This window comes from Pygocentrus nattereri, chromosome 13, assembly GCF_015220715.1.
Source record: "Pygocentrus nattereri isolate fPygNat1 chromosome 13, fPygNat1.pri, whole genome shotgun sequence".
In the NCBI taxonomy this organism is placed as follows: Eukaryota; Metazoa; Chordata; class Actinopteri; order Characiformes; family Serrasalmidae; genus Pygocentrus; species Pygocentrus nattereri.
In genome coordinates, this window is record NC_051223.1 from 23,668,885 (window position 1) to 23,696,684 (window position 27,800).

A 27,800-nucleotide genomic window follows, 5' to 3' on the forward strand; every position below is an offset into this window, starting at 1 on the left:
GATCTATGCAGTTGTTCAGAATTCTAGAAATACTGATAATACTCACAATGTGCCTACTGCATAGTGGCATAAATTAATCATAATAATGATAAAATACTGTAATAACATATTGCCCACTACTAAGACAAGGTACACTTAGATTCATAGCAAGAAGGGATGTCAAAGAATTATGAAAAAAATCATAAAACTATTAAACTGTAACAAATGTTTTGGTAGTGACTGTATCGGCAGTTTTAGCTCATTTTGAGCATAACTCCAAAACACTAGGCAGTACATGACTATGGGATATAACTGCTCACCATGTGGCCATGTGGGACAGGGATGTAGTCTCATTTCCTGCTGTGACTAAAATAAGGCTCTGGCTTATGTTACAGTACTTACATGAGAATGCGGCACAGTATTGAATAATAATTTTTAATTTAAACATTAAACTCATGATAAATCTATGAAAAAACAATATTTATTATTATTTTCACAAGTTGAAATTTAGGGTATATAGAAAGTACTCTATAAATGATGATTTTATACATATTTGCCTTATTGATCTCAATTAATATCTTGAGTTTAAACAGATCATAAGATAATCATTGTAAATATCAAAAGTGTGAATACATAATTAATTTTTTTATTTTTATTTTGTATTTTGGCCCATATATAGCCATTGCCTTAACTAAAGAACTATTGAAGAACAATTTTCAAGGGTGTAACAGGACACAATAAGTTCTTTGTGTCTTTTTATTATAAGACAGTTACAGAGAATGCTGACAGCTTCTGGAAGACTAAAGACATCAGAACCACTGTGGACTCACTACAAGCTATTTATTCAAATATAAATGGTTCTTTTAGGGATGCTACTGGTCATAACTGTTTTGAGGTTTTCTGTCCTGCCCCTGGCTTGTATGTATGCATGTATCTGTGATATGTCTGTGAGAAAGTGGGGTTATTATAGAGAACCATTAGGGGTTGACAGGATGTTGTTAGTGATATAGACATGTGCATACTCCCTTTTGCCCTTGGAGAATTTACTGATGATCAATGCTTTCGCTCCTATATAAAGTCAATCGCACTGCATTGAGATTTGTAGATCCCTGTTATCATTAGTGAATAACTGTTGAACAAACAATCATAGTTAAAATACTGGCAGTGTGCCATGGCTTGTTCTGCATACTGAAAAAAGTAGTTTGCCCTCAAAGATGGTTTCATTGCACTGTCAATACACACAAACATTCCCTATACAAAGGGCAAGCATTGCTCAGGGCTGCACAGTGTAATTGTACAAAATACAATATTGCAGTTATATCGCCAGATATTGCAACTAAAATACACTCTACCTTGTCAAGCATTACAAATAGTCTGATGTGGTTAAGAAGAAAACTCCTCTGTAAGTTTTGAGGTTGGTTAAAATGTTTACAGTATATAATAAAAGATGCAGTATCATTATTGCAAAGGCCAATACTGCAATAACAACAAACAATAAACTGTGCAGCCTCACAATAATCACATAATGAATGGTGGTAAAAAAAAGAAAAGTCCAGTTATCAAATACTTCTGTCAGGTTGAGCATGATTTCCACAGGTAGAGGACTATTGAAGGAAACAGTGAGATACCCACCTCTGCCACAGGCCATCAGTGCCTATGATTCAATTAAAAACTGTGTCCAGAGATTCCAAAACTTCCCGAACTGCAATGTCAATTAGCATGAAGGTGTGTGACAGCCCATGGCACTAACGTCATCATTACTGTTATTGATCACCATCCCCATCTCAGCCGTCCCATCTTCCCTGAGGGGTGATTACTCCGCTCTCTAATTTATTTACATGCTCTCCCCTCGGTGTGCTATCATAATGAGCCTGTCATCTCTTCCCTCAGGGCCTGAGGTGCTCCTCACCCAACGTGTGCTTCCATCTAGTGCTGCTGCACAAACCATTGAGCCCACACTCGTTTCCCACAGGGAACGAGTAGCGCTAACTTTACCAACTATTTTCATGTTTGAGTTCATGCCTGGGAATACGCCAGTGGCAGGGGACTTCTTTATGAGAGCTGATTGAAACTAATGACTCTGCCTGTCTTTAATTGTAGTTTTATGCTCAGGGCAGGCTGAAATAAAGCTTGCATTATAGTAAGATAAACCTTAATTATTAGCTTTGGGTGAGTAGGTCTTCAAGCCAATGAGTTTTTGCTTGGCTGTAAATCACACTGGTGAATGCAAATGAGATTTATTTGTTGGAATTTATTTGAGGGCTCAGCTGGAGGAGTCAGGTTTAGAAGCTGGAGTGGCTTAAATAGTACTTCAGCTCATTTCCATGTTAAGGGAAGCTTTCTAGCTTCCCTACCAAGTCATTCTTAGGGAAGTTCTTACCAAGTATATTTCTGGAATAATATTCATTCAAATATACTAGGACGTACAATTTCAGTCCATATCAGCACCCTAATATAAAAGCACACATGACAATTAAAATTACTTTTCATCACTTTTTTTTAAAGAGAAAGATGTATGTATGTAAACATCGTTCAAGTTTCAAAATTGTTCACTCTCCAGTTCATGTTGTCCATATATGGAAACTATATTTGTTGTAAACCAACATATTTACATGCAGGTGTATGCAAAATTTATATATTTTGTTGATCTTTGAAGTGAAACACAACCTCTTCAGCACATATCTCTGCAATGCATAGTTACTTTATATTTGATGACCTAAAAAAAAACCCTTCCAGTTGTAAAGTCTCAGAATTCAATTAACTCGTAAGGCCTTAATTCTCTCATTTGCACTGGTTAGGCAGGACAAGAACTGTCATTAGGAGTTAAGCTGTCATCTGATGACAATTCCAGAGCGTAATAAATTCTCTCCTCAAGTTGTGCTAACACTCAGCAACCATGGGCTTCTCTAAGCAGCTGGCTGAGGATCTGAGAATGAAGCTAAATGACACCTACAAAGCATAGGAAGGCTATAAAAAACAAATGTCCACTGTCCAAAATGTGTGTAACAGGAAAAAAGCAAGTCAAGTGGAGATCTGGAAGATCAAGAAAACGATCAGAAAGAACTGCTCATGTTAGGAGTGGTGGTGCACCAGTTCACTTTGCAGAACTGCTTGCACAAATTTGATCTGCATGGAAGAGTCATCAGATGGAAACCTTACCTGTGACCAAATCACAAAATTAAAACAACATCTAGGATGTTGTTTTTGGAATGGCCCTCACAGTGCCCTATTTTAAACATCACTGAAAATCTATTAGTATTAACTAAGTATTGACTTTGTAGTCCAGATGTTTGTACAAACTACATTTACTATTTATTTATTTTTAGCCTAATGAAATATAAAGTAACATCTGTAGTAACATCTGCCGATTTATTTTACTTTTAGAATAGATTGTTGCAGAGGTTGTGGTTACTTATTGTTACTTTAAAGCCAACAAACATTTGGCCTGGAAGTATATCAGTATATATATCAGTCTTAAAGGGAAAGCAACAAAATCAGCCTGTTTAATTCTTAGTGATAGAGAGAGGCTGGAAAATGGTCATGTAACAATGAATTATGGCTGTTTGTTGCACATAAAGCCACAGAAATGCTGTAAGTGGATGGAAAAATAAAATACTTAGAGAAAAAGCATAAGGAAAATGGTACGATATGGGCTTTTTAATAATTCTAACACAACTTTCACATCTTGCATCACAGAATTTAGTAAAAGGATAGTCTCTTGGAAGTTAAGCAAAATTATTTTAATCAGCTAGTGGTAGAATGCCTAAAATTATGTTATATATTCACTGTCAATAAGCCGTTGGATTCTACCATATCTTTATTTCCTGAACTAGCTGGACATTTTCTGCAATTTTTGTTGTTTTGACTCCATAGTCCAGCATACTGATTTTGAAATGAAGAATTTGACTGGGTATATTTATGTTGACCTATATGGTAATTACATCCCAATTATAGCCTTAAAATTGTCATATTTAGTACTTATTTGAAAAACTGAAGTCTGTGACCTATAGACATGACCAGATGGTGCTTATGTTCCCTGATGATGTTGTGCCAGATCTGTAATGCGGCCAGTTGTCAGTTTCAGAGTCAAGAAACTCCAGATGCAAATGCCACATCTAGCATAAATATTTCTAGCAATTACTTTTGGGGGAACTATAAATAAAAGGGATGTTATTTCTACATGGTTCATCCAATGAGGATGAACATACACTTACATTTAAATTGTTCTTTATTTTATTTAAAATCTAATTTAATGGAGTACTGCCATACACCCATGGACTGCATTGTATATTTCCTGTATTAATGACATGCAACATTACAATGTTGTATTATACAGCTGGGATAAGATATTTGGCATTCAATCCAATTACTAAAGTTAGAAAGTCTTGCTTATTAGAAAGTTATTTTTTGTGTGTATGTGTATTTGCCATATATATATGTATATATATATATGTGTGTGTGTGTGTGTGTCTGAAAAGGTTACTGTTTATTGTGCATAGCCTTTAGGCCCATTCTGTCTGTAATCCATTCATGAGACACTTTCAATGCTTTTCTGCATAAGGTACATAAGGCACCATTTATTACTCTGATCATTGACATCGACATGAAAACTCATATTGTGTCATAAGATAAAATAGTTATGCTACATAATCTACATTGTAGTTAAAGTAAAAAAAGTAACTCACTCACTCATTCACTCACTCACCTTTAACAGACTGAAGATATTACACAAATAAGAGGTATTAGTACTCAAGTCACTTTTGCATGCCTCACTGAAAGGCAGGAAACAGGAACAGCACAAATCTGCACAAGCAGCCTCTCACAAATGCCTGCAATATATGTTTGCAGTCACAGATTGCATGTGTATGAAAGAAAAGGAAAAAGGGGTTCTTCTATTGATACAAGCTTAACATCATAACAATGGCATAACTCTTTTTGGTGCTACACAGAACCCTTTTCAAACAGGTTATATCTACAGCTCATACGCCATCTGAACTCTTTCACAATGTAAAGGCCCCTTTAATCATTTTTTGATTTTTTAAAATGTTTACGGTTTTATATAGCATAATTTTCTTTGCTAAAGAACTCATGAAGAACCATACATTTTAAGTGTATATGCAAGTATGCAAATGCAACGTACATTCATTAATGCTACTGTTGCAGGACAACAACTGTTTGCTGATATGGGAAACATTTGCCCAGAGTAACACTTGTATACACAGTAGCAACAAAATCAGGCTGTGGAAATGTCCACAGAAAAAAAAAGCACCAGGAGAGCTATGTACCAGTGGTGCTTCACAGTAATGATACTGAGTTTCCTTATTAATGGTGTATTTTTATGCTTTAAATTGTCGTGCTTTCTGCTTGAGGAACCACTTTCTCACAGTGTTCACAGCACTGTCTGAGTCATGCTAAGATATATTCTTACAAGAAGAGCAGTGAACAGAATTAATCATTGTGCATAAAAACCAGACAATATGTTTTCAAACCTTAACACTCCAACTTAAAAGAAGTTTAGGAAGACCTGTTTGATTATTTTTCATCTAAGTCTGGATACAGTTTATTTATAAAAATTAAGGACATATTTATCTGGATTAATTATGATGTCCCTGTGAATTTTATTTTGAATCTTTCTTAATAACCTACACAAATATACTCACATACAGTCACATGCAAAAGGTTAAACACTCACAGTCTAATTACATGTCGAAAGTACATTTCCTTTACTGCAGACTTACACTTCTGTCCTGTTGGTTTGACGGCGGCATGGCACAGTGTTTCTCACACAAGTGCCAGTGGCAGGGTCCACGCTCTCCACGATGACAAAGGGCCGCTCCTCCAACGTGGCCACGGTCAGGTGACGATTATCAGACACAAGCTCATTATAATTACTGTAGCGTGGCCACACCGGATAGCGCATGTGCAGAATCCCCCTTTCATAGGTCCCCACCTGGAGAACAACACAGCGAGAATAAGAGGCTACAATGGAGGCTTTATACCCCCAGGGATGCCACTTTGAAACAGAGAGAGGGGACAACAAACACAATGCTGAAATCCTGCAGGTGAGTGGCAGTGGTAATAAAGAAAAGACATCCAGCAATTCAATCGAACGTTTATTCCCCACAGGTAGCGAATGTCAGTTCCAGGCTGAATAAATCATTTGTTATTCAATATGATACAATCCAGTAGTGGCATTCTGTCAGATATAGTGTGCTCTTGTTGTCGCTGACCCTGAAGCTGTGAAAGCGTTCTTTGACTGAACTAAATCTCACTAATCTCTGACAGAGGAAAATTTAAATCTGGGCTTTCCCTGTAAGAGGTTGTGAGGTGACCCTATCTAGTCAGGATGTTGAACAGGTAAAGGAATACCCGTTTTTAGCCCCATTGTAGAAGCCAATGAGCAGGTGCTGAAACTTCTATTATAAATGTATTTAGAGTCAATGGGTTCTTTTGCTAGGAACACAGAATCACACTGAAATTGTGGTCATTGCCAAAGATGGACAAAGTGCACCAACTGTGAACTCTAGTGAAGCATTTTGTAAAATATTAATCAAATTCATTAAAAGTAGAAGTCCTCTATGTACATTTGTACTTGAGTTACAGTACAAAAGTACTGTGTGGTGTTCTAGCTGTTATAGTTATTATAGTCTTCAGTGCTGTTTAATCCACATCCTCTCTTGTATCTGTGACTGCAATATCACTCCCACATTGAAATGCTTGCATATTAGGTATGTCATCTACAAATACCCCACACAGTGTTACAGCCTATTATCAAAATCTGGAAGCTTGTCAGAGGTGCCTGGGCATAGTTATGACTGATAAGCTATAATTGTATTGTTATTTAGGGGAGGGGTTTATCACTAAGATTGGTTTCTTTCTTCTTCGTCACATTGTTTTGGATATTTTAGCAAGTCCTGCTTTCTCTCTCTTTGGAATGATGAGTGAAGAACAGTATTTTTCAATGTGAAATGTGGCAAAGTGAAAGTTAAATACCTTAATAAAGTACAGATACTTAAAATAAGTGCTAAAATACACTAATTAAGTACTTTGTTACTGTCCACCACTGGTCTGTGGTAGACCTAACTGACAAAGTGTTACAGATGTGGAATTTGAAATTCCACCTCTTGCCCTCCTGGAGCATGTTTACTGAGATTGAAGTATGAGAGAGAGAGATAGAGATAGAGAGAGACAGACAGAGAGAGACGTAGACAAAGAGAAATACCCTATTATCTAGAGAGTAAACAGCCAGTCCAGGCCAGTTTTAGAGCCAGTTGAGAGCCTGTTACAACACAGCCATCACATACATTTTCCAGGCATCCATCCCATCACAGCCACAGCTTCAGGTCCACAGGGACATTCAGAGCCAGCACTCCATGAACGAGCTTCTTTTATATGCTCATTTTAGTCTGAATACAATATAATTTACTGTGCTTGGATAATGAATTGCTGCATGTGCTGTCCGGTCCATTTGCCAAGTATTAACAGCTGGCTGGTTCTTGAATGTGATGTATTACAAGCCTTGTAAATGAACAAATGGCTGAACATCTGGATTCTTGCTCAATAACCAATATATGTTTGGTGCACATGCAATATCCAATTGCTGTCACTAGGATTCAACTTAAATTTTACGTATAAACTTAGATCATGTTCTCTACTTCTGTAATCTACTTGTGCTAGATAATCTACCCACAGTAACAAGCATTTTAAGCAGCCGGTATATGTACTGTGTTAGCGCCTTTCTATGTTTCAACCAATTATGCATCTTACATTGTACAGCTGAGCTCAATGTGGAGGAGGAAAGGTTATTCAGATTGGAGATCAGTCTCTGTCATTGTAATCCATATTTGTTTATGGTATTAGCAGTGAGGACTAGTGAGCATGATAAGCCTCAGGAACAGGGATTTATTCAGGTATCATTCATAAACATCAGCAGAGCAAACAGATCCAATCTTTTGGCTTTCAGGTGTGGGTAATGAGACAGGCCTGCAGTACAACAACATTGGCTGTCATTTGAACCGTTCATAATTATCACCAGGTGAATGGACATCGTAGGAATTAGACACCAGAGGATTCTTGTTACATACAAATATTCGGTTAAAGCAGACAGATGTGATTTAAATTGGTCTATATTAAAGTTGTTATTCGCGAGATGACTCCAGAGGTGCGCTGTAGCAATGAAGTAATGTAATATTTTATTCATGCCTTTTGGGAGAGCAGTTTTTGATGGAGACTGAAACAGGTATTTTTTGCAGCAAATGATAGAGTGAAAGTCATCTATCTAATAGAATAGTCCAATAATGCTCTGAATGATAAATCTACTCCCTTCATAAGAAATAGATGCAATTTACATTTGCCTTTTTTTGTCTGCAGTTTCTTCAGAGAGACTTAGTGCAGTGCTTGTTTTTTTCAGTAGAACATTTTCAGTGAAACATTTTCAGTGGACACTGCTGCAAACGTCTAAGAAGAACAAGCTCATTGTTCAGACTTTCAATGTTATCTCAAGTAACATATCACTCATTAACTTAGAACTTAATACAGTGCACACTCTTTTTAAAAGGGGCTTTTCTGGGCTTTTCTACAGGCAATGGTTATATTTAGACAGCAACTTCAAGAAATATGTTTAAATAGTTCTTTGCAGATTTTAGTAATTTTGTACCATTTCTGTTAGTCCAATCATCTTTAAATGTTAACATAGTATAAAGGGCATTTATTTAGTAAATAAATTAATGAAAAAATTCTGAGTTTGGAAATAAAGAGTTACACTCTCTACTCTTCTGAGGAGGCTTTATGCTGGATGTTGGAATAGGTTGTTGTGAGGATTTGATTTAACTACATGAGCATTACTGAGGTCAGTTACTGATGTTGAATGATTAGGTCTGGATCACAAACATCACTCCAACTCATCCTAAATGTGTTCAATAGTACTCCATCACTTCAGAGTATGCAGTTCCACTGTTCCCCACTCAATGCTGAGGAGCTTTACACCCCTCTAGCTGATGCTTGGCACTGAGCATGATGCAAATTGGATCTACGTGCAGCTGCTCCAAAGCAATTCCATTCAGTTGGCAATGCTTTTCTGTGGAAATTATACAAGATGTGCATGTGCAAACTTGTGTCAGCAATAAGTCCCCCTCAAAATCACCCAATTCACTAAGGTGGATACTGAGGTATTTATAAAATTACAGTTACTACAGACGTTTTATGGAGTGCCATACATAAAGCATATGCCAATGTCATGAAAATTGGTATCAAAATAAAAAAAGATAAAATAAACTGGGGCCATGCAAAATAAAGAATACATATATTTTGTAAAACATAAAGGTTCTATTTGAGAACCTGTTACATAGTTCTTTAAAGAACCTTAAATAACACAAAAATTGTAACTCTTGTTACAATCATTATTAATGATTGATACTATATAGAGTTCTGTACACAAGTCAGAGACCACTCTTCATTTATTTATTTTCCAGTCAAAATAGCCATTAAGTTTTTGAGCATCAAGAAAAAAGAAAATATATATTTAAAATAATATAACTAAGAAGTATCAACAACTAAATAAAATTTCACATCTTTCAGTATTTAGTGTGTCCACCATTTACCTTTATTACAGCTTATGTTCTTTTACAGAAGACACGCTTTAAATTTATCAAAGAAATCTGCAGAGAAAAAGTTCAGCCTTCTCATGACTCAGGTAATCCCTAACACTTTCATACATGTTGATGTCTGGAGGTCAGGAGCATGAATGGTCAGTCCATTGTTCTGTGAACATCAGCAGCTTCTTTTTTGTTTATTTCCTTTTCTCATTAACGGCTTCTTGGCTGCTACACATCCTGTCATATCCATAGCACTGAGAAGTCTTCTCACAGTAGAAGGATGGACAGAAATCCCTGTGGATTTTTTCAGGTTAGCTTTAAGTACTGTTTATCTGATGGTGGCAGTGTGGTGAAAGGTTGGTGGTCTACCATGTCTTCCATGTGTCTTTTTCTTTGCATGCTTTAATCATTTTTTAACTGGAAAGCCTGTTTTTTCTGCTTTCCCTTTCTTATTTGCATAGTTTTTATTGGGATCTAAATAAATAAGGACTGACATTTTCACATTAGTTCAGAACATTTTTTGTTAAGAGGGTAAGAGTGCTTTTGTAATTCTCTCTGTTTTTTGAATGTCCTACACTCTGGAGTGGTCAGTGTTTTCTTTTGTCTGGCAGGTTGCCCTCCATAGTGCTTAGAGACTCTCTGGGCACTCCCTTGGCACTACAAAGAAGAGCAGACTCTAAGATATGGGCATGCCTGTGCTTTAAAATAGTGCTGCAGTGATTCATTCCACTCAGATGTGCAGGGCTCCAGCAGGATGAAACAGAGAGGTGGCACTGAGAGTGTCAATGGGGAACTAAAGGAGACAGTGGGGGGGCAAACTGATAAAGATAAGCTGTTATGTCACACAGGGGACTAAGGAGAAGGCGGCCAGAGGCAAGAGATATGATTTTTTTCTGTGATAATCCTACATTGATGATCTATGAAGCATTTACAGCATGTCTTTGTGGTCTCTGGATGACAGCATGCTCATTCTCATTATTTTATCTCCTCATCCATCTCAAGGAGGATGTGATTGACCACATACTTCGGCTTTTTCTCTATTTATACCCACATCTGGTCCCACCGTCAGGTAGTATTAGCACATTGCCAACCTTTCACCACATGTCTCCATCTGAGGAAACCATGGCCCTGAGGGCTTGCCTAAGTGAGAACAAAGGGATTGTTTTAGGGAGCAAACTAATTGCATCATCTACTGTTGTTGACATAGACAAATTATCTATTTGAGAAGTATAAGAATTCCCACATTGGCCATTTCTGCTGTTTGTTCATGTGCCTCTGTGTTAGCTGTATTTTGTGCCCTTGAAATAATCTCCACTGAAAAGCATCCAACATGTAATATATAAGTATTTAATGACAAAAGCTATCCTAGCTATTAAATTAATAATCCATAAAACATTGACAAGAGTGTGAGTTTCAATAATTCTATGACTGCAATTGGAGTTGTGCAGATAAAACTGGAAGGACATGTAGAGGTTAGAGGACTTATTCAAGAGGTTCTAAAATTTATGACCCAAAAATGATTATTTATCACATATAAGAAATCCTCAGTCCATGTAGAATGCACTGTAATCTGTCCTATTTCAATGTTATTCAGTATCATAGTGTCAGAACCTCAGTCAACATTAATGCAGGATGTTGTTCTACACTAGAACTGAGATGGAATGTAGTGATGCAGTAATCTGAACTGTTTAGCAGTGTTGCACAATGCACTGTTTTAATAAATAATTTTATTGCGCATTATCAATTTAAATAAAATTATGCGTCAGCTGCCACTTACTCTGGTACTGAGAAAGGGGCTTTGAAACATGGTATGCAAAGCTGTGCTGGTAGCTCAGCGCCCCCCTCCAAAGAGACGTTTGTTTATGTTGTTTAAAGTGTGTTATGTGTTATGTTTATGAGTTTAAAGTGTGTTCATGTGTTTAGTAGTGTGTTACTGTGCCAGAGTGTGGAGTTACTTAATGAGCTTGGGTGTCTACTATGGGGAGGAATCCTATGGCTAAAGGTTACCTTCCATCAGTTCTGACCATGCTTTCCAGTGGTGTTTCTCCCTCTTCTAATAAAAGAGCATTTCTGAGCAGAAACTATATTTTCCTCTAATTATCCTTTGCTCTGATGTTACAACAGCACAACATCTATTATTTCCTGAATGTTCATTACTCTGAGTTGAATGTACAGTAAATGTGCCTCTCTTAAAACAGTGAAAGCTCTGACCTTCTTGGCATCCTGGATGAAACTGTATTTGCTGCCCATCTCCCACCCATCCCTTTGGATCTAACTACATGCTGTATATACAGCTATTGGTTATATGGACCATTCTACTGAATTAGTTCAAACCAGCCCCACAGTAAAAAACAATTTAAAAATGATTTAAATATACACAAAAACATAATTTATAAGGCACATTCTTTGGAAAGGTAACTGTCCCACACCAAAACCACTAAACTTCAAGTTGGGAGAGTAATTGCATTGTTTTATTTAATTAAGGCCATTCAAAGGTACCTTTAATAAGGTCATTCAAAGCAGACTGGTTGTAGTCTAATGTCCAAGTCATTTAAAAGTCCAAAATGTGTTTTCAGTTCTATCTTTGGACCAGTTTGATAGAATGATCCACAGAGTAGAGCTAAATAGAGCTAAATACTACAGTTTGAAACTGACATTAAGTATTGCTTCAAGAGGACACAGTGTTTAAAAACTCCAGCAGCACTGCTGTGTCTGATCCACTCATACCAGCACAACACACACTAACACATCACCACCACGTCAGTGTTACTGCAGTGCTGAGAATGATCCACCATCCAAATAGTACCTGCTCTGTAAGGGTCCATGAGGGTCCTGACCACTGAAGAACAGGGTAAAGGGGGCTAACAAAGTATGCAGAGAAACAGATGGACTACAGTCTGTAATTGTAGAACTATAAAGTGCACCTATATAGTAAGTAGAGCTGTCAAAATGAGCATAGAAACAAGGTGGTAGTCATAATGTTATGCCTGATTAATGTATCTTGGTGAAATGTTTAAATTTGATCAGTTTTATTTCAAAAGTTGACAACACTTTGCCCAAAATTCTTGGTTTGTATTTGGTTATTTTTTGTTGATTTTTGTTAGAAAAAAACTGGAATGATTGACTTTGCATTTAGTCTTAATTTTTGTTGGATATCACACCTTTGGGTGTGTAAATTTGATTGTTGTTTATACTTTCTGGAGATCTTTTTGTCTATTTGAAGCTTTGTATATTTGGCACATCATTACAAGCAGTGTCTTGTTCACACTATAGTGCATTACCTTTCAAAAATAGCTAAAAAGTAGCCACTACTCTTTCTGGAAAAGTAGCTAAATTATAGCTAGCTACACATTTTGGGAAAGCAGCTACAAAGTAGCTAACTACTAATTTTTCAGTAGCTATCCCAACCCTGATAACATGCAAGGAAAATTGCAATGCATGCTTTTGGTTAAATCATTGCTGAATTTAAATTCTGCCTACTTTGGTGTGAGTCTGGGAGGCAAAGAATGACATTTAATGCCCAAGTTGATTACCACTATTCCCAATTCTCACATAAAGTTACTGCCTATGTCATCTATGTCAGTGACCCACTACTGGGTTGAAGAAATGTTTTTACCCTGTCCCAGTGTCTCTCCCGATCCAAAGCAATGATCACCATGGAGGGGTTCATGAGATAGCCGTCTTCACTGAAGGAGAGGTCTCTGTGGTCCCAAGTCACATTCAGCATATGTCTATAAAATAACCAGACAGGTAGCAAAAGCTCTGTTAAAGCCTCAGGTCATTCCAGGCAAACAAGGCTCTTCAAAGAATTAATTTTGGGATTTAATTTTTGGTAATTTTGGGAATTAATTTTTGGTTTATTTCTTATACTTCAACTTGCAGATGAATAGCTCCTGTGCAAACAGCAGGGCCCATAAAGAGTTATACAATGGCCTATGTTTTATAGCACTCATTAGGAGTGAACATATAACCACACTGAATATGAATGAAACCTAAGGGACAGAGGGAATGTAAAGTTTTACTAAGGTACATTAGAATATATTATACTCATAACCATGCTCCTTTACCTGAGGCATGGATTAAAGGGCACTGTGTGGTACACATTATATGAAAAAACCATGAGTGGTAGGAGATCCTCAGTCAGAGAACTTGTCCATGAACTGTGTATCCCAGCTGATACTATTTTGGTTACTGAGCAGTGAGACCATCCCTGCAAATTTCTAATTTTAAGTTACTTCAGCTGAAATGACTTAATAAATATAAACTGTCAAATGTTTGGTTTGGGGAAATGCCCAGTAGAACATATAGCCCAGAAGTCTGGGAACATTATGGATGGAAAGCACGTCACTCATGTGTCTCTGAAATGCTTGATCACCGAAAGTCTGGGGAAGCAACTGGAACAGTCTTTAATGAGGCCGACTGCTCCCAGGTGAAAAGCAGATTTAACCAGGAAATCTGGAGAATCTCTGAATCTCATTATAAAGGGGAAAGACTGACCAAAAAAGCACAAGAGCTTTGCAAGCACTGGAGTGTTTTGCCTTGAGGACAATAAAATGAAAAATCCTTTCCAGATGCACTCACATCATATACCAAAAAGAAATGTATGAATATAATTTTATAAATCTTCTACCTTCAGTTAAACATCTCTCTTTTTTTCTGTGGGCCTCTCATATGATTTAATGGCATGTACAAAGTCATGGAGGGGTGATGGAGATGTAGGCCAAAGGAGGGCTAAGTTTATGACTTCATAAAACATTTCTAGGAATCTGATTGCTCCAGTTAAGCAATTCCTGCAGTAGTATGGAAGCAGTGTAGTACCACAGTGCTTCACTCTTTAGAACCACCAATTTTATAAGCCTCTCATTCTTCAAAGCAGGCGAAAAAGCAGAGCTATTAAGAGGGCATATCCATAACAAGTAAATTAGCTGCGTTTGAGGAAAATATAAAGGATGGATGGCAATTGACCTACATGCTTAACAAAAGTGTTCATTCATAGTTCTTGTTGCTAAATTGGACAGGTTTGACAGAATATTGTCAAAAAAACCCGTTCAAGTTCATATCTCTAACACAAAATTAAAGTCATTTGTCAAAATACCTCAATTTAGAGTGTGCTATTAATTTCAAATTATATTTTTCTTTTGTATGCGTGTCCCACTGTTAAGATAGATTAATTTGCATTTGTGGGAGGAGTTTGGTTAGGTCAAATACTTCAATGGATTAAATCTACAGGAAAGCTTGAAATCTTACCTAAAAACTGAGTTACTGCCATTGGATTTTGATGAACTGTTGCAGGTATTATGCCCCTCAGGAACATATCCTCTGTGCTTGTGGTAACTGTACACCCCTTTCACCACCACGGCCACACCTTCCCGCACCCTCTGACGCAGTGTTTTCCTCCAACGGTCTGAAATGATGCTGATGACTCCAATAGGGAAGCTGTCAGGTGGTGTGGCCTCCAGGTTTCCAACTGCCAGGCTGGGGATGACCCAAACATAGCCAGGCCCCAAGAGCCCAACATCAGACGCCATACTGAACAGATACTGAGCCTCCTCGTGTGAACAGTACACTAGATACACCTGAGCATCCACCTGCTGAAGCAGTCTGCGTGAACGGATGTCATTGGCACCCACTGACATCTCAAAGCTTAGCACCTCCTGTAGCTCCCACAGGAAGTAACTGGTGTCTGTGAAAGAGTGAATGTAGTCCACAAAGTCTTCATAGCCTGGACACAGGCTGGTGATCACAACAAAGCTGCTCCAGTTGTATTCCTCAAGCACTTTGAACATAACGTTGATCTGCTGCTCGATGGACACACCCATCTGGAGGAAGGCAGAACCATCAGCCTAATGGAAAAATGGTACATACGAAATACAAACAGACTTTGTTAAAATCTGTACATGAAAAAGAATGGTTATATTCAGGACCAGGACTCAAAAACCCACGAGTGCCTAAATGGATCTTTGCCTGATTAAATGGTTTGTGGAGAACCTCTTTTATTTGTTCCTTTTTTAAAATTATCTTTTAAAAAATAAGTCCCACTATTGTCATAGAGCATTGTTAGTACTATGTACTACCTCACTTTACTAAGCACCTCTCATGACAGAAAATGACTATTCTCAAAATCACTGGGCTGTCTAAGATGTGTTCTCTCTACCTAAGAGAGGCCCAGATAAAGCCATCTCTAAGACGTGAGCTGCATCATCATCACCATCCTCACATGAGCAGATATAAAATACAAATTTACACTCTGCTGGAGAGAATTATTTAAATATTTGAATTATGTGAAGTTTCATTTAAGCACTTGTTCACTTCAGCAGGTATATTTCAAAACAGCAATGAAATTAGTTCCTTTGAAAGGAACTACATTTTCAGCAATAATATAATGACTTTATTTTACTATATTCATTTTCTGGGGTTTTATGCATATGAAGTAGGGGTCTATTATAACCCAGTCATAGTGTATTCTCGTATCACTATGAACAATTAACCTTGAACACTTCTCCAAGTGTGCAACATGAGGACTAGATTCACAATACGAAGATAAATTGCTGGAGTATTGATCTTATCTGTACCATCGCCACAAGTAGGTGTTGTGATTTATTGCCCAGCTTTCAACCATTTCTCCCCCCCCCCCGTAATCCTTCTGAATAGATTTACAGTTTGCTCTCAATACCTGTTGGACAGTACAACTATCGAATATCATACAGTTAGATGTGTGCTCAGTGAAATATGTACACACATCATACCAATACATGAATATCTGACCCTTATTATTTAGATACTAATCTTATGACACATTATTCAGCTATGAATTATACAGCAACTACTTTGAAATGTATAAGTTGTGTAGTTAAGAGAGTGAGCCTTTTAATGGATGGTTCCTTAAAAAACATGGTTTGTAAGAACCTCCATATGATGCAAATTTTCTGTTCAAATGAAAGGTTTTTCTTGAACTAAATGACTAAACCAAGAACTTTTAAGTGTGTGCTACTAATGCTAAATTATGATTCATAAGACGGTGTCCCCTGCCCTATCCTGCCAACAGCAGCACTTGTCTTCACAGTGCAGTGCAAGGTGGGTGAAAATGCAGAAGGGAGATTGAGGCGCCTAATTAAGCTCCAACATGAGGAAAATAGGTGGAGAGGTGGAGAGTGTCAGGGGCTTGGAGACACTTTCCCAAGACTACTTCCTGACTGAAGCCTGCTTGCACCCAGATAGGCTGATTTAGTGTCCTTCAGATAACTTCTGCGGTTTAACTAAAGTAGGCAAGCCGTAAGAGACAGAAGGGCTCTGAATGTCGGGAGCTCTGGGACCCACTGTTTTTTTTTTCAGTGCAACTTTTCTTCCTTGCAGGAAACAAAGAAAAAGATCACCCAGGCTCAGACTGGCACTCAGAGGACACCAATTAGTTGAAATGGATGTATAAAACTCATGTGACTGCCAAGACCGAGATACTTCTTCAGCAGTCATTCTCACTTACCATTTGAGAATTAGAAGCACTATTTTAAATTCTAACAATGCCCCTTGTTGTCAGGCTTCAATTAAAAAAGAAAATCCCATGCCAGATTTTTGAATCCTGGAGCAGTCCTGTTGAGGCCAACAGGAGGCTTTTCAGAATGACCATAATCTGAAACAGCTTATATGCTGGCATGGGACTGCCATGTGTAGGATACATTAGTGACTACTGTTTTGCTTTATTCAGTGCTGAATAAAGAGCAGATTTTGACATAAAGGAACAGACTGTGCTGCAGTTAGTTTCTGACCCCATCCACTGGCTGGCTTTAATAAATGAATTGAATATTAGTGGTAATCTACATGCTATGCATTTCTCGTAGGAGATTACAGGACTTCATTGTCTAATCCTCAATCTGGCAGGGAGGTTTAATAGAGCCCTGTGAAAGCTGCATTTATGTGTATTGTATGACAACATGAGTTCTCAATGTATACAGCCTTAATTTGATAAAAGAGTCATTTTCTAAACAATCAGTCAGTTTAGTTAGCTAAATGAATTTCCAAATCTGTATCTTATATTTAAAATATCACAACTTTCAGGTTAAAATTTGGATTTAAATAATAAGTAGCCATAAAAGATCATTTAGCTTTGCAAAGCCTATATTTCATGCTTTTTTCTTTTCACTGTGACCAATGAAAGACCATCTCTAGCCTGTTTGCAATAAAGGAATATTTTCCAAGGGCAATCACATTTTACATAAGAGCAAATAATTGCATATCAAATGCTGCACCTCCTGTCCCTTACTGCAGTGAAAAATCCACAACTCAACTATTTAATAAGTGCATAGATGTATAGAACATTTAAAAGCTCCACTTTTTCTGAGACATCAGTATTGATTGAAATAGGAACAGAAAGTGAAATTCTGTAACTTTTCGCATTTTAGAACACAATTAAGAGCCCCTACTATCTGTCAGCGTATCTTTCCACAAATATCCTGATACTGAAGATGTAAGCATATTCTGTGGCTTTCTGCTCCAACTTTTTATGCTTCATTCAGTCTTATCTCCCATCATTCACTTGTACAGAGGGAGCTTGAAGAAGGTTTAAAAAATGATGGCTGGGCAGGAAACTGCTCTCTTCTCCATCCAGTACTAAAGATACTCATCTGTCCCACTGAATCTATTGCCATTGTGTTTCTCATTTAGAGATATACATCTCTCTTCATTCTATTTGCATAACATGCCATGATTTCCCCCGCACCTGATTCCTTTTACAGTCTCCCTGTACAGTTTCTATAAAGTGTGCAAGGAGAGTGCACACACAGAGATGCACACCTCAAAAATGTATGATGAACAGTCCAAGCATATACGTTCAGATTAAATTTACAAAGTAAAACAAAGAATTTTAAATATTTTGCACAGTTTTACATATTCAGAGACTATTTCAGGCATATTCCAGTGTTAATTCAAAAGTTAGAGACCATGCTTCATTTATTTACTTTCCAGTCTAATAGACATTTACAAGTTCAGGAGATATTTCATAGAAGATTAGATATAAAATAATCCCGTTGCATAAGGAAGGGAATGTCAAAGGAAAATTTGTAAATATAGGAGTTTCCAAAACTGGAGTTCAAAATGTTTTTAGAAGATAGAGAGAAAATGGAATTCCTAATAACTACTCAAGACCTGATAGACCACCATAACTTTCACCATCACTTCTTCCACTGTGAGAAGACAACTAAAAACTATATATAACTCTAATCTCATAAGTTTCAACTTGTGAAAATGATGAATTTCCAAACATTATTTTAATAAAACAAACATAATTAAAGTATGAGGTCATTCAAAAAAAATCTTAGTCATTTTAACGTCTGAAATGTCAGCTCTGACTTTGACTTTGAACCAATTTGGTAGAATGATTCATATATATGTATGTGGATCATATATATGTATATGGTTCAAAGTCAAAATATATATGAATCATTTTATCAAATTGGTCAATTTTCTACTGGACAAAACACCCTCATCTATGAAATAGAAAAAAAAAAAGCAACAATGTGTTAATAACAGATTTATACGATAATTATTTGAAAAGTGAAGTTTAGTTGTCATGTTGAGTAATTCTAGATCATAAACATGTTGATCGTACTTGATCTGATGTCTTTTCGCTCAGAGCAATCCCATCACTTGTAAGCATTGGTTAAATACATAAATGTAAATATTACTGCATTCAGACACTCCTTATGACTGTAATCAACCTCTTTATTTAAATGTTGACAGTTTGTTTAGATCCAACTGTTGGTAACTTTTTTATTTGACAAATACATTGTCATGTAATTTAAATATTTAAGTCAGCAACATGCAGAAATGTCTGTCGATTAATCACGAGAACTCCTCATAGCACAATACCCATGTATTTGTTTAAAAGTAGACCTTGGCCACTCCAAAATGCCAGATGTGCAGATGTTTTGCCTCATACTGAGAATAACAGATAATGCAGCATCTATGCATTTATTTATATGTATTGTAAGAAACATATGCTCTTTCATTTTCCTTTTTTAACAGTGGGTTCTAGTAGTCACTCTTCAGGATTTTCAATGTCATCACACATTAGTGGGGACACTCATCATGTTTCTTTTGTGTGGCAGTTGCATCCATTGAACACTGCAATATTATGTTGTTTCAGCCCCCTTTTGGTACATTTCTTCATCTCAATCAATCACCAGCAGAAAGTGGGACACAGACCTCTTGGGTGTTTATGATATTCATCATAATACCTATTGATTCAAAGACCTCACAAATCTCAACTGTTATATTTGGACTTTGACTATTTCACAGACACGCTAGGAAAATGGCACTGCAAAAACGTAGATAACATTGATTAGGTCTAGACTCAATGTTTCAGATCTCAACGTGTGGAGTTGCATTCTAATTATTCCAAGTTCCTGCAAACTTGTCTGTTTAAGATTCAGATCAGCTTCAAAATGTTTTCTGACTATGTATATAGTTTTTCTGTTTTGGGGAACAAATTCAGAATGTGTCCCTATAACTACTCTTGCTGGCTTTTACAGCATGTTGCCAAACAAGGAAGTGACAGCTGTTAAGGAAACACGGCAGATATAATGTTTCAGCTACCTGACAAAAATACCCAAATCTTGATAGGAACACTGACTTAGAGTCTATATATTCAACAGAGAAACAAAGTGTTTTCTTATACAGCGTAGGTGATGCATCATTGTTTTTGTTGAGAACGGGGGGGGGGGGGGTTAGATTATGTATCACTTATAGGAAATGATGATGATATGACATTGGTACCATTGGTATCATTGGTGCCAGTGGTAGTGATAAATAAGTATAATGAATGTTCACTGACAAAACAGTGAACAGTGTGAATAAACTCAAGGACTTTTGGCTTTAACTTTGGGAGTGTTTCTGTCTAAAACATACATTGCTTTGGCCTATCGCATGCACTGTTTCCAGCCTCATGGTATGATTGCCAAGTGCCTGAGGACTGAAGGTTTCTCTCAAGCAGCCTAATCAGTTCTAATTTTGTGCACAATGTGTAAATCATAACATCTGGACAGCTGCATTACACATTCTAGATATGGCTGGCTGTGGATGGCACATCTCAGTATAACCTCACCTTCCACCATAGCTGAGTTACTCACTCCCCTGCATACTTGGTTTCTTTTTAATGAGTTACAAATCTACAATCGAGACGTATAGATCTTATAGTTGATAGTAGGTTTACTCTACAGTTCTCATTCAACACTGAAGCCTTATTTACATAAGTTAACAATCACTACAGGATGTAATGTTCCAGTTGAAACAGTTTTGTTAGGATTAAACATTCAGGATTTTGATTAGGAATGGCAATGGACTCCTATTACTTAGGATTATGAAGAACTAACGCATATTTGCATATGAAAATTATAATTTTACCATATGAAGTATATGAGGCATTTTTCATGGATTACATTGAATATGTTATCATTTTCATAAAATATTATTATTTTATTATTATTATTAATTACCATGCCTTCATGGAATATATATCAGCTGTGAACCAAAGGTTGCACTCATAAGTGAATGCCAATTATGTTCAGCCAATTTACTTGTGTTGACCTATGACATGACATCAGCCAATCAGAAACAATGTGGCAACCTCTTTAGTGTGACATTGAATAATGCATGGAGGGTATACTTTTTAAAGTTTAGTCAAGTTAAGAACAGCCAATGTCAAACTAATTTTTGCATAAACAAGCCAGCTCTGATTAGCAATATACCCTTGAAAATGAGACCCCTTAGTCTTACTTTAAGAACACACCGTTAAAACCAAGGTGCCAAAAAATGAATGGTTCTTTAGAGAAACGTATTTGTAAATAAGAAGTATGAATGTGAAGAACCTTTACAAAGTTTAAAGAGCCTCCACATAACGTAAAGGCTCTATACCAAGTAAATATTTTAGCTCTAAATATCCAAGCCAAGAACAATTTAAAACCCTTTATTTTTAAGAATGAAAGCATGCCAAGCCTGAAAAATTACCTTGTGAGGAATGACCAGGGCAGAGCCTCCGTTGATGCCTACTATAGGAATGGAAGTCTGTGAAGAGATGAAGTCTAGGATCTGAGCCACAGCCTCTGAATCGACATCGTCCTCAAAAACTACACCATGGAGGCTCTCAGTGGCCATAGTCAGACAGAGGCGTGTCAGCAATGCACTAGGGTTGGTATCGTTCACCAGCACGGTGATGGGATTGACATCCAGAGGCAGGTCCAGGAAGTTCTCCCGGCTCAAACGACCCTTTATCTCACCCTGGTGAGTAGAGCCACTGAATACAACTGCCACATTAACTGTAGGTGGGCCAAAGAATGGACGGCCATGGCAATGCGGCATGGCACTGAGCAACAGGAGGAGGAACAGGAGGAGCTGGAGAGAGGGACTCAAACGCCCCCGGGCCATGGCCATTTCAGCCACCTACAGCCTGTAGTGGGAGAGAGAGAGAGAGAGAGAGAGAGAGAGAGAGAGAGAGAGAGAAAGAGGAATAAATATGTTCAGCAAACAACAGTAAGTTTGTTTGATTCCACAACAAATACCTCATTACTTAACATTACCCAATGTGCCATAATACCCTGTGTTAAGAAAACAAGAGCTATGTGTTATGAAAGGCTATTTCTGCAACTTGTAATCCCTGATTGCATGTGCTTTGTTCTCAGTGTGTGAGTGTGTGTGAGACACAACAGGCCATTAGCAGTCTGAGGAAGAAACACACTGAGAGCCCAGTGAGGGCTTCACAGCTAAACTGCACTCTCTCAACACTACCCAGTGACCACTCTTTGACTCCACTAACCCACAGATGGTGTCAGTCTGTGGCACAGGCACCTAAAGAGAAAAACAGTCTATAACCCTTGTCTCTCATTCTGTGCTCTATTTCAGCCTTCAGTTATTATCCAAAGAGCCACTACCAAATGCTACACAATTCTTACTAGTAATAGACGTTTGTGGGTCACAGTCACAGTCAATATTACTTTTATTTGACACTATTTGTATTGGTATGTTTAGCAATGCTTGTTTCAGAGCACAGTTGTTAGGGTATTTATTTAAATGGAGTGACATGTAGATATGTAATCTGGATAGTTTAACGTCAAACAGCCAGCAGAAGTAGTATAACCTCGGTGCTCTGACTTTTCCCTCTGCTACAGATAGAAATATACAAAACTGTGCAAAAGTCAGAAAACCTCTTCATTTATTTAGTTTCCAGTTAAAGTGGCCATTGAGAACGAGTTATTCATTTTTTCATTATAAGCATCAACAGCTAGAAATAATATACACACACCACACACATTTTCTACTCCCTCAGGGCCGCGGGGTAGAAATAATATAAACATTTCCAAACTTTGCCTTTACTACAGCTTACATTCTTTGGGATATTTGCTTTTTTTTCATAAAAATCTGCAGGGATAAATTTTCCAAAGTTCAGTCTTAGATTTTGGTCTTCTTTGCATCTTCTGCAATCCCAAATGGATGGACTGTCCACCCAAGAACCCAGACCTCAACATCACTAAATGTATCAATTTCCTCTTAGATACATATCACTGACTTAATTGCTTGCAGTGGAGGGATGGACAGAAACACCTGTGTATTTTAACACTTTTTTTCAACTAAATATCTACTGAATGTAATTGACCTTGAAGTCAAAAGTTAAATATTCTATTAAATCTGTCCCTAACTCTAAATCTAATCCTAACCCTGACCTCAAGGCAAAACACCCACTCCTAAACCTAATCATAATCTTAATGTTGTTGATAATTTTTTTTTATATCTGAAGTAAGAGCAAAGATTTTCTCCTCTCACTCAAAGATGAAAGCTTTCAGTATTGTTTATCTGACGGTGAAAGTTTTGGTGGTCTACCAGGTCTTGCACAATGTTAAAAACTTATTTTTAGCCTCTGAACTCCAGTTTTTGAAACTCCTGCCTTTCTCTTTCATCATACAAGTGGATTGTTTAATATCTAATCTCCTCAGAAATACCACCTGAAAATTTACTTACTTGTACTTAATGATTATCTTGACTGGGAATTAAACAATAGCATATTTAGTGTAAAGCATCCTTCTTCATTCATATTGATTTCTCCAGTGGTATAAAAAAATATAGCAATAAAGAAATGATAGCAAAAATAATAGCAAAGACATTGGTAGCGTGCAGAGGGCTTGGTGCTGATCAGTATGTTCTTTACCACCGGTGCAATACTAGAAAAAAGCTGTTCAGCTGCATGCTGGTTTTAATTTGGATGGATTTGAAATGTTTTCTGTGGGGACGGTTATGAAGCAGGTGGTGTCCTGGCTGGGAGGGGTCAGTTTACCTTCAATTCATGTAAGTATTCAGTGGATGGGGAAGTGTAGCTGATGACACTGTGTGGGTGGGCAGTTGCTGAACAGAACCAGGCAAAAATGAAAGATGTGATGACTTTCACTAATCTTGTGATTTAGGGTGATGTTTGGGTTTTTTATTTGGAACAAAAGGTAAATGTGTCACATTGCCTTCTTTGTTTGAGAAATGAGGTTTGTTCTGTCCCTGAAAATGCTAATGACGATGGTGTCCAGGAATTGGAGGGATTCAAGTACACAGACAGCTGTGTTGTTGTTGGCAATGCTGCAAGGTTGTCAGCATAAGTCATTTGACATTTTTAGATTATCACAGTTTACCTACATTTTCTCTGCATTCTATACATTATCTGATAACCATATGTGTGTGCAGGAGGAAAGAAAGCACATTAGCTTGTGGTGCAGTTGCATGCATTGTCACTTGCATTGCCAATAGCTCAGGGATAATCCGACGTACATTGATGTATGTTCGTTATGTGGACACCCCTCCTATTTATTGAGTGTTTCAGCCACACCCATTGCTAACAGGTGTAGGAAATCAAGCACATAGCCATGCAATCGAATGAGTTGTACCAAAGGGCTTAGTGACTTCAACTGTGGTATTTTGTGAAATGTCTGCCCTACTAGCCATATTTTCTCTGTACACAGTACAGTACAATTTTGATATACTTAAAAAAAAGATTTTGACAAGGCTTTGGTAATGTTGCCTTTACTTGTCATTTTCATTCTTTTCATAGATGCTCTGTAAAGAACCCAATCTGGAGATCAAGGCCTTTTTCAGTGTAGCAGCAGTGATATTAAAGCTGCAAACCTATGACCTTTTGTTTATAGATGTGCTGCTCCAGAACCATGTTGGCCCGACCTTTCAGAGTGAGTCTTTCAGAGCTCTGGAGGAATCTTAAGAAACCAGGTGGCAAAAAGGTTTTTCATGTTTAAATGGCCATTGAATGTCAAATCCATCAAGTCTCCTTTCATGGGCTTTTTAAGCGTGTGCCACTCATTCCACTGTGCAATTCTTACAAATTCCTAATTATTTCCGATGATTTGTGAGATTATGCTATGGAGATTTGGAATGCCATTAGTAGAAAGAATCAGTGGGTAAGCGTTCATTTTATCAACTGAGGAATGGTCAAGTTAAAGAAGAACTGCCACCCTCTCAAAGTTTTGAGCAGTGTGCATCACAGTAGTCCCTTGTTTTCGAGGGTGAGGGCAAACAGCCTCGCAGCCTAATGAGATGCGCCTGATTTAGAATCTTAAAGGTTACTCCCATCCATCCATGCCAGCGTTTTACAAGTGCAACCACACAACCTATTAAGCTATCAGAGCAGCTACAACATGCATTTAAATTATTCTAGATGATATATAGCAATGCCTGTTAACAGTTTTGTGATATTTCACTCAATAATGGAAGAAATGACTACAAGAACCATTGTGATTGGGACGTCTTCAGTATGAACACATCATCATTTAGTGTGAAATCGCAAGATGTTTCCAGGTTTGATGAAGCAGATGGTTGAGCGGGCAGAATGATGTATGCTGTACTCAAATGAGCAACAAAACAAAACCATGCTTGTCAGGACGAACCTCAGGCACATAAAGCTTCAGAAACCCATCTCCAATTCATCTAAGGATCAAAAGGTCTCTGTAATTTCTATACGTAAACTGAGTTTTAAGCAATGCTGAACAAATATGCACTATCTATCTACTATTTCATTTACAGTTTATGGGATGAAGATATCATTTACATTGTAATTTTTATCAATGTCCTTGCACTTTTTATGATCTGCATCCTTAGTAAAATGTTTCAGGGCCTAAAAAGATTCAATGACTTGTAACAATAGAATCACTTAAAAAAAAACATATGCACAATGAGATAAAGCAAGTATTCAAACATTTTTGCTTTTGTTATTTAATATACTTCTAGTGTAATACTTGCAAAAGTCACAATGTATTCTGATGTTGTATTTATATATAAATATGTTGTCATTATCAAACACTAAAAGTGATAGGGAAAAGAACTACAGACACCACAAATTAATAACATTAGTACTTTGTTGCAAAGCATTTGTTGGCAATTGTAGCTTCAGGACACCTACAGTAAGAAGTAAAGCGCTTTCTGCAGCAGGTAGTTCAATTTTGGCCTTTTCTCCTTGGTAAATTGTCTTCTGTTCCTCAAGGTTATGAGGATCCCTCTTCTGGACTCACAATAACAAAATTCACTGTACATTTTAAATGGATTTCATGTCAGTAGATTGGCAAGACCATGAAATCATTTTCATTTTTTAGAAACCTATCTTGTGTTGTTTTGGTTGGGTCTGGGCTCGTTATCTTGTTGAAACGTCCATCTTCTCAGATTTCTTGGCCAATGAGATTAAATTCTCCTCTAACATGTCCCTGTACACTGGTCTATTCTATGATGTGTTTGCAGAGAAGCAGCCCCATATGATGATGCTCCCACCTCCGTACTTCACTGTGAGTAAAGTGTTCTTGGAACTATATGCGCAGCCCTTTTTCTCCAAATGTTACAAGCTGAATTATTTTCAGAGAGCTTTTGTTTTGTCTGACCAGAGTACACTGTTCCAAAACAGTTCTGATTTGTCTACTTGCTTTTTTTTAGCAGAGGGGTTTTGTTGTCTCTGCTGCTTTCAGGCCATCCTTTTCAAGCGACATTTATGTGTGGTATGTATATATATATATATATATATATATATATGCATACACATGTTTGCATAATACGTAATATGTATGGAACCCTATTAATTTTAGTTTTTTTTTTTTTGTTTATGCTTATGAATAAACTTCTATTCTAGAATACATTTCTAAAGTACTATTATATATATATATGTATATACATAATTTGCTACAAATTATATTTCCCTTCTTATGTTGTATGTATATCATAATTATAATGTTGTAATCAAAGGTTTAATGTAGACATGTAAACTACGTCGTTAATGACTATTCTAATAATAATAATAATAATAATAATAACAATAATAAATGAATATATACAACGGCACCCAAAAGTATGTGGACATTTGTGGCATACTTAAAAACATATTATGGGGGAACTCCACCAATTTTGCAAAAATGCGCAACCATTCAATGGTTTAGCTGTAAACAAAACCTTTCAAACTGGTTTAGCTATTACACAAAATACAGCTTTTGTTTACAATTTATTTGTACAGTTTTCTTGCCTATTTTGGAAGATGGCAGAGTATTAGGAGGGCTTTGAGGAGGTGTGTTTCCAAAATGTCGTAGAGCCAAATCGATTTGAACCAGAACATACAAACGAGCTGAAGAAGAGGGAGTCAAAAGGGAGCGAGAGACAGAAACCGCACCGAAGCAGAACAACCCAGAGCTTCTCTGCTTACCCGTTTCTGAGGTAGGATAGCGAGGTAGCTGGCTAACAGTTGCTAGCAGTGATATATGGTGGGTTACGACTATTTATTCCACAAATGTTTCCTACCTTGACTCCAGTTAGTGGAAAATACAACAAAGGGAAGAGCGGTTTTCTTTAGCAGCCGGCATTTAAACAAAATCTCTGCATTCGTTTCACTGGTCTTGAATAGTCTTCGTTGGTAACGTGGTTTGTACAAACCTCAGAGTTGTTCGACTTCGGTATTTGGGTTTAGCTTCAAAACAATTAGCCACAACTTCTGGTATTTGAAAGGGTAACCAAAAACAAACAGCGCAGTTCACAATTCTAACCTAACATGTTTTTTTTCTAATTTAGCAGTTTAAGACACATAATAACATTTGAGATATGTACGTTTAGTGGTCATTTTGGATGAGATAAAACGTCGAACCGCGGTGAAGTTTATTTTCGATATTCGTCTTTTCAGCGGTAATAACATTTGATCGGACTATGGTAGTCAGTAAAGACTTACAT

The 27,800-nt window shown here is 37.2% G+C and overlaps 1 protein-coding gene across 1 annotated transcript in view; it reads right to left on the reverse strand.

Moving 5' to 3' along the window:
* Window positions 1–27,800, reverse strand: part of grin2cb (glutamate receptor, ionotropic, N-methyl D-aspartate 2Cb) — a 50,139-nt gene that overhangs the window by 12,724 nt on the left and 9,615 nt on the right. Inside the window, exons 2-5 of the mRNA XM_017724331.2 lie at window positions 21,570–22,008; window positions 14,820–15,415; window positions 13,189–13,303; window positions 5,718–5,929 (exon numbers count right to left, since the gene is read on the reverse strand). Coding sequence (XP_017579820.1) covers window positions 5,718–5,929; window positions 13,189–13,303; window positions 14,820–15,415; window positions 21,570–21,992 — 1,346 coding nt within the window. The 5' untranslated portion in view covers window positions 21,993–22,008. The remainder of the gene's footprint in view (window positions 1–5,717; window positions 5,930–13,188; window positions 13,304–14,819; window positions 15,416–21,569; window positions 22,009–27,800) is intronic.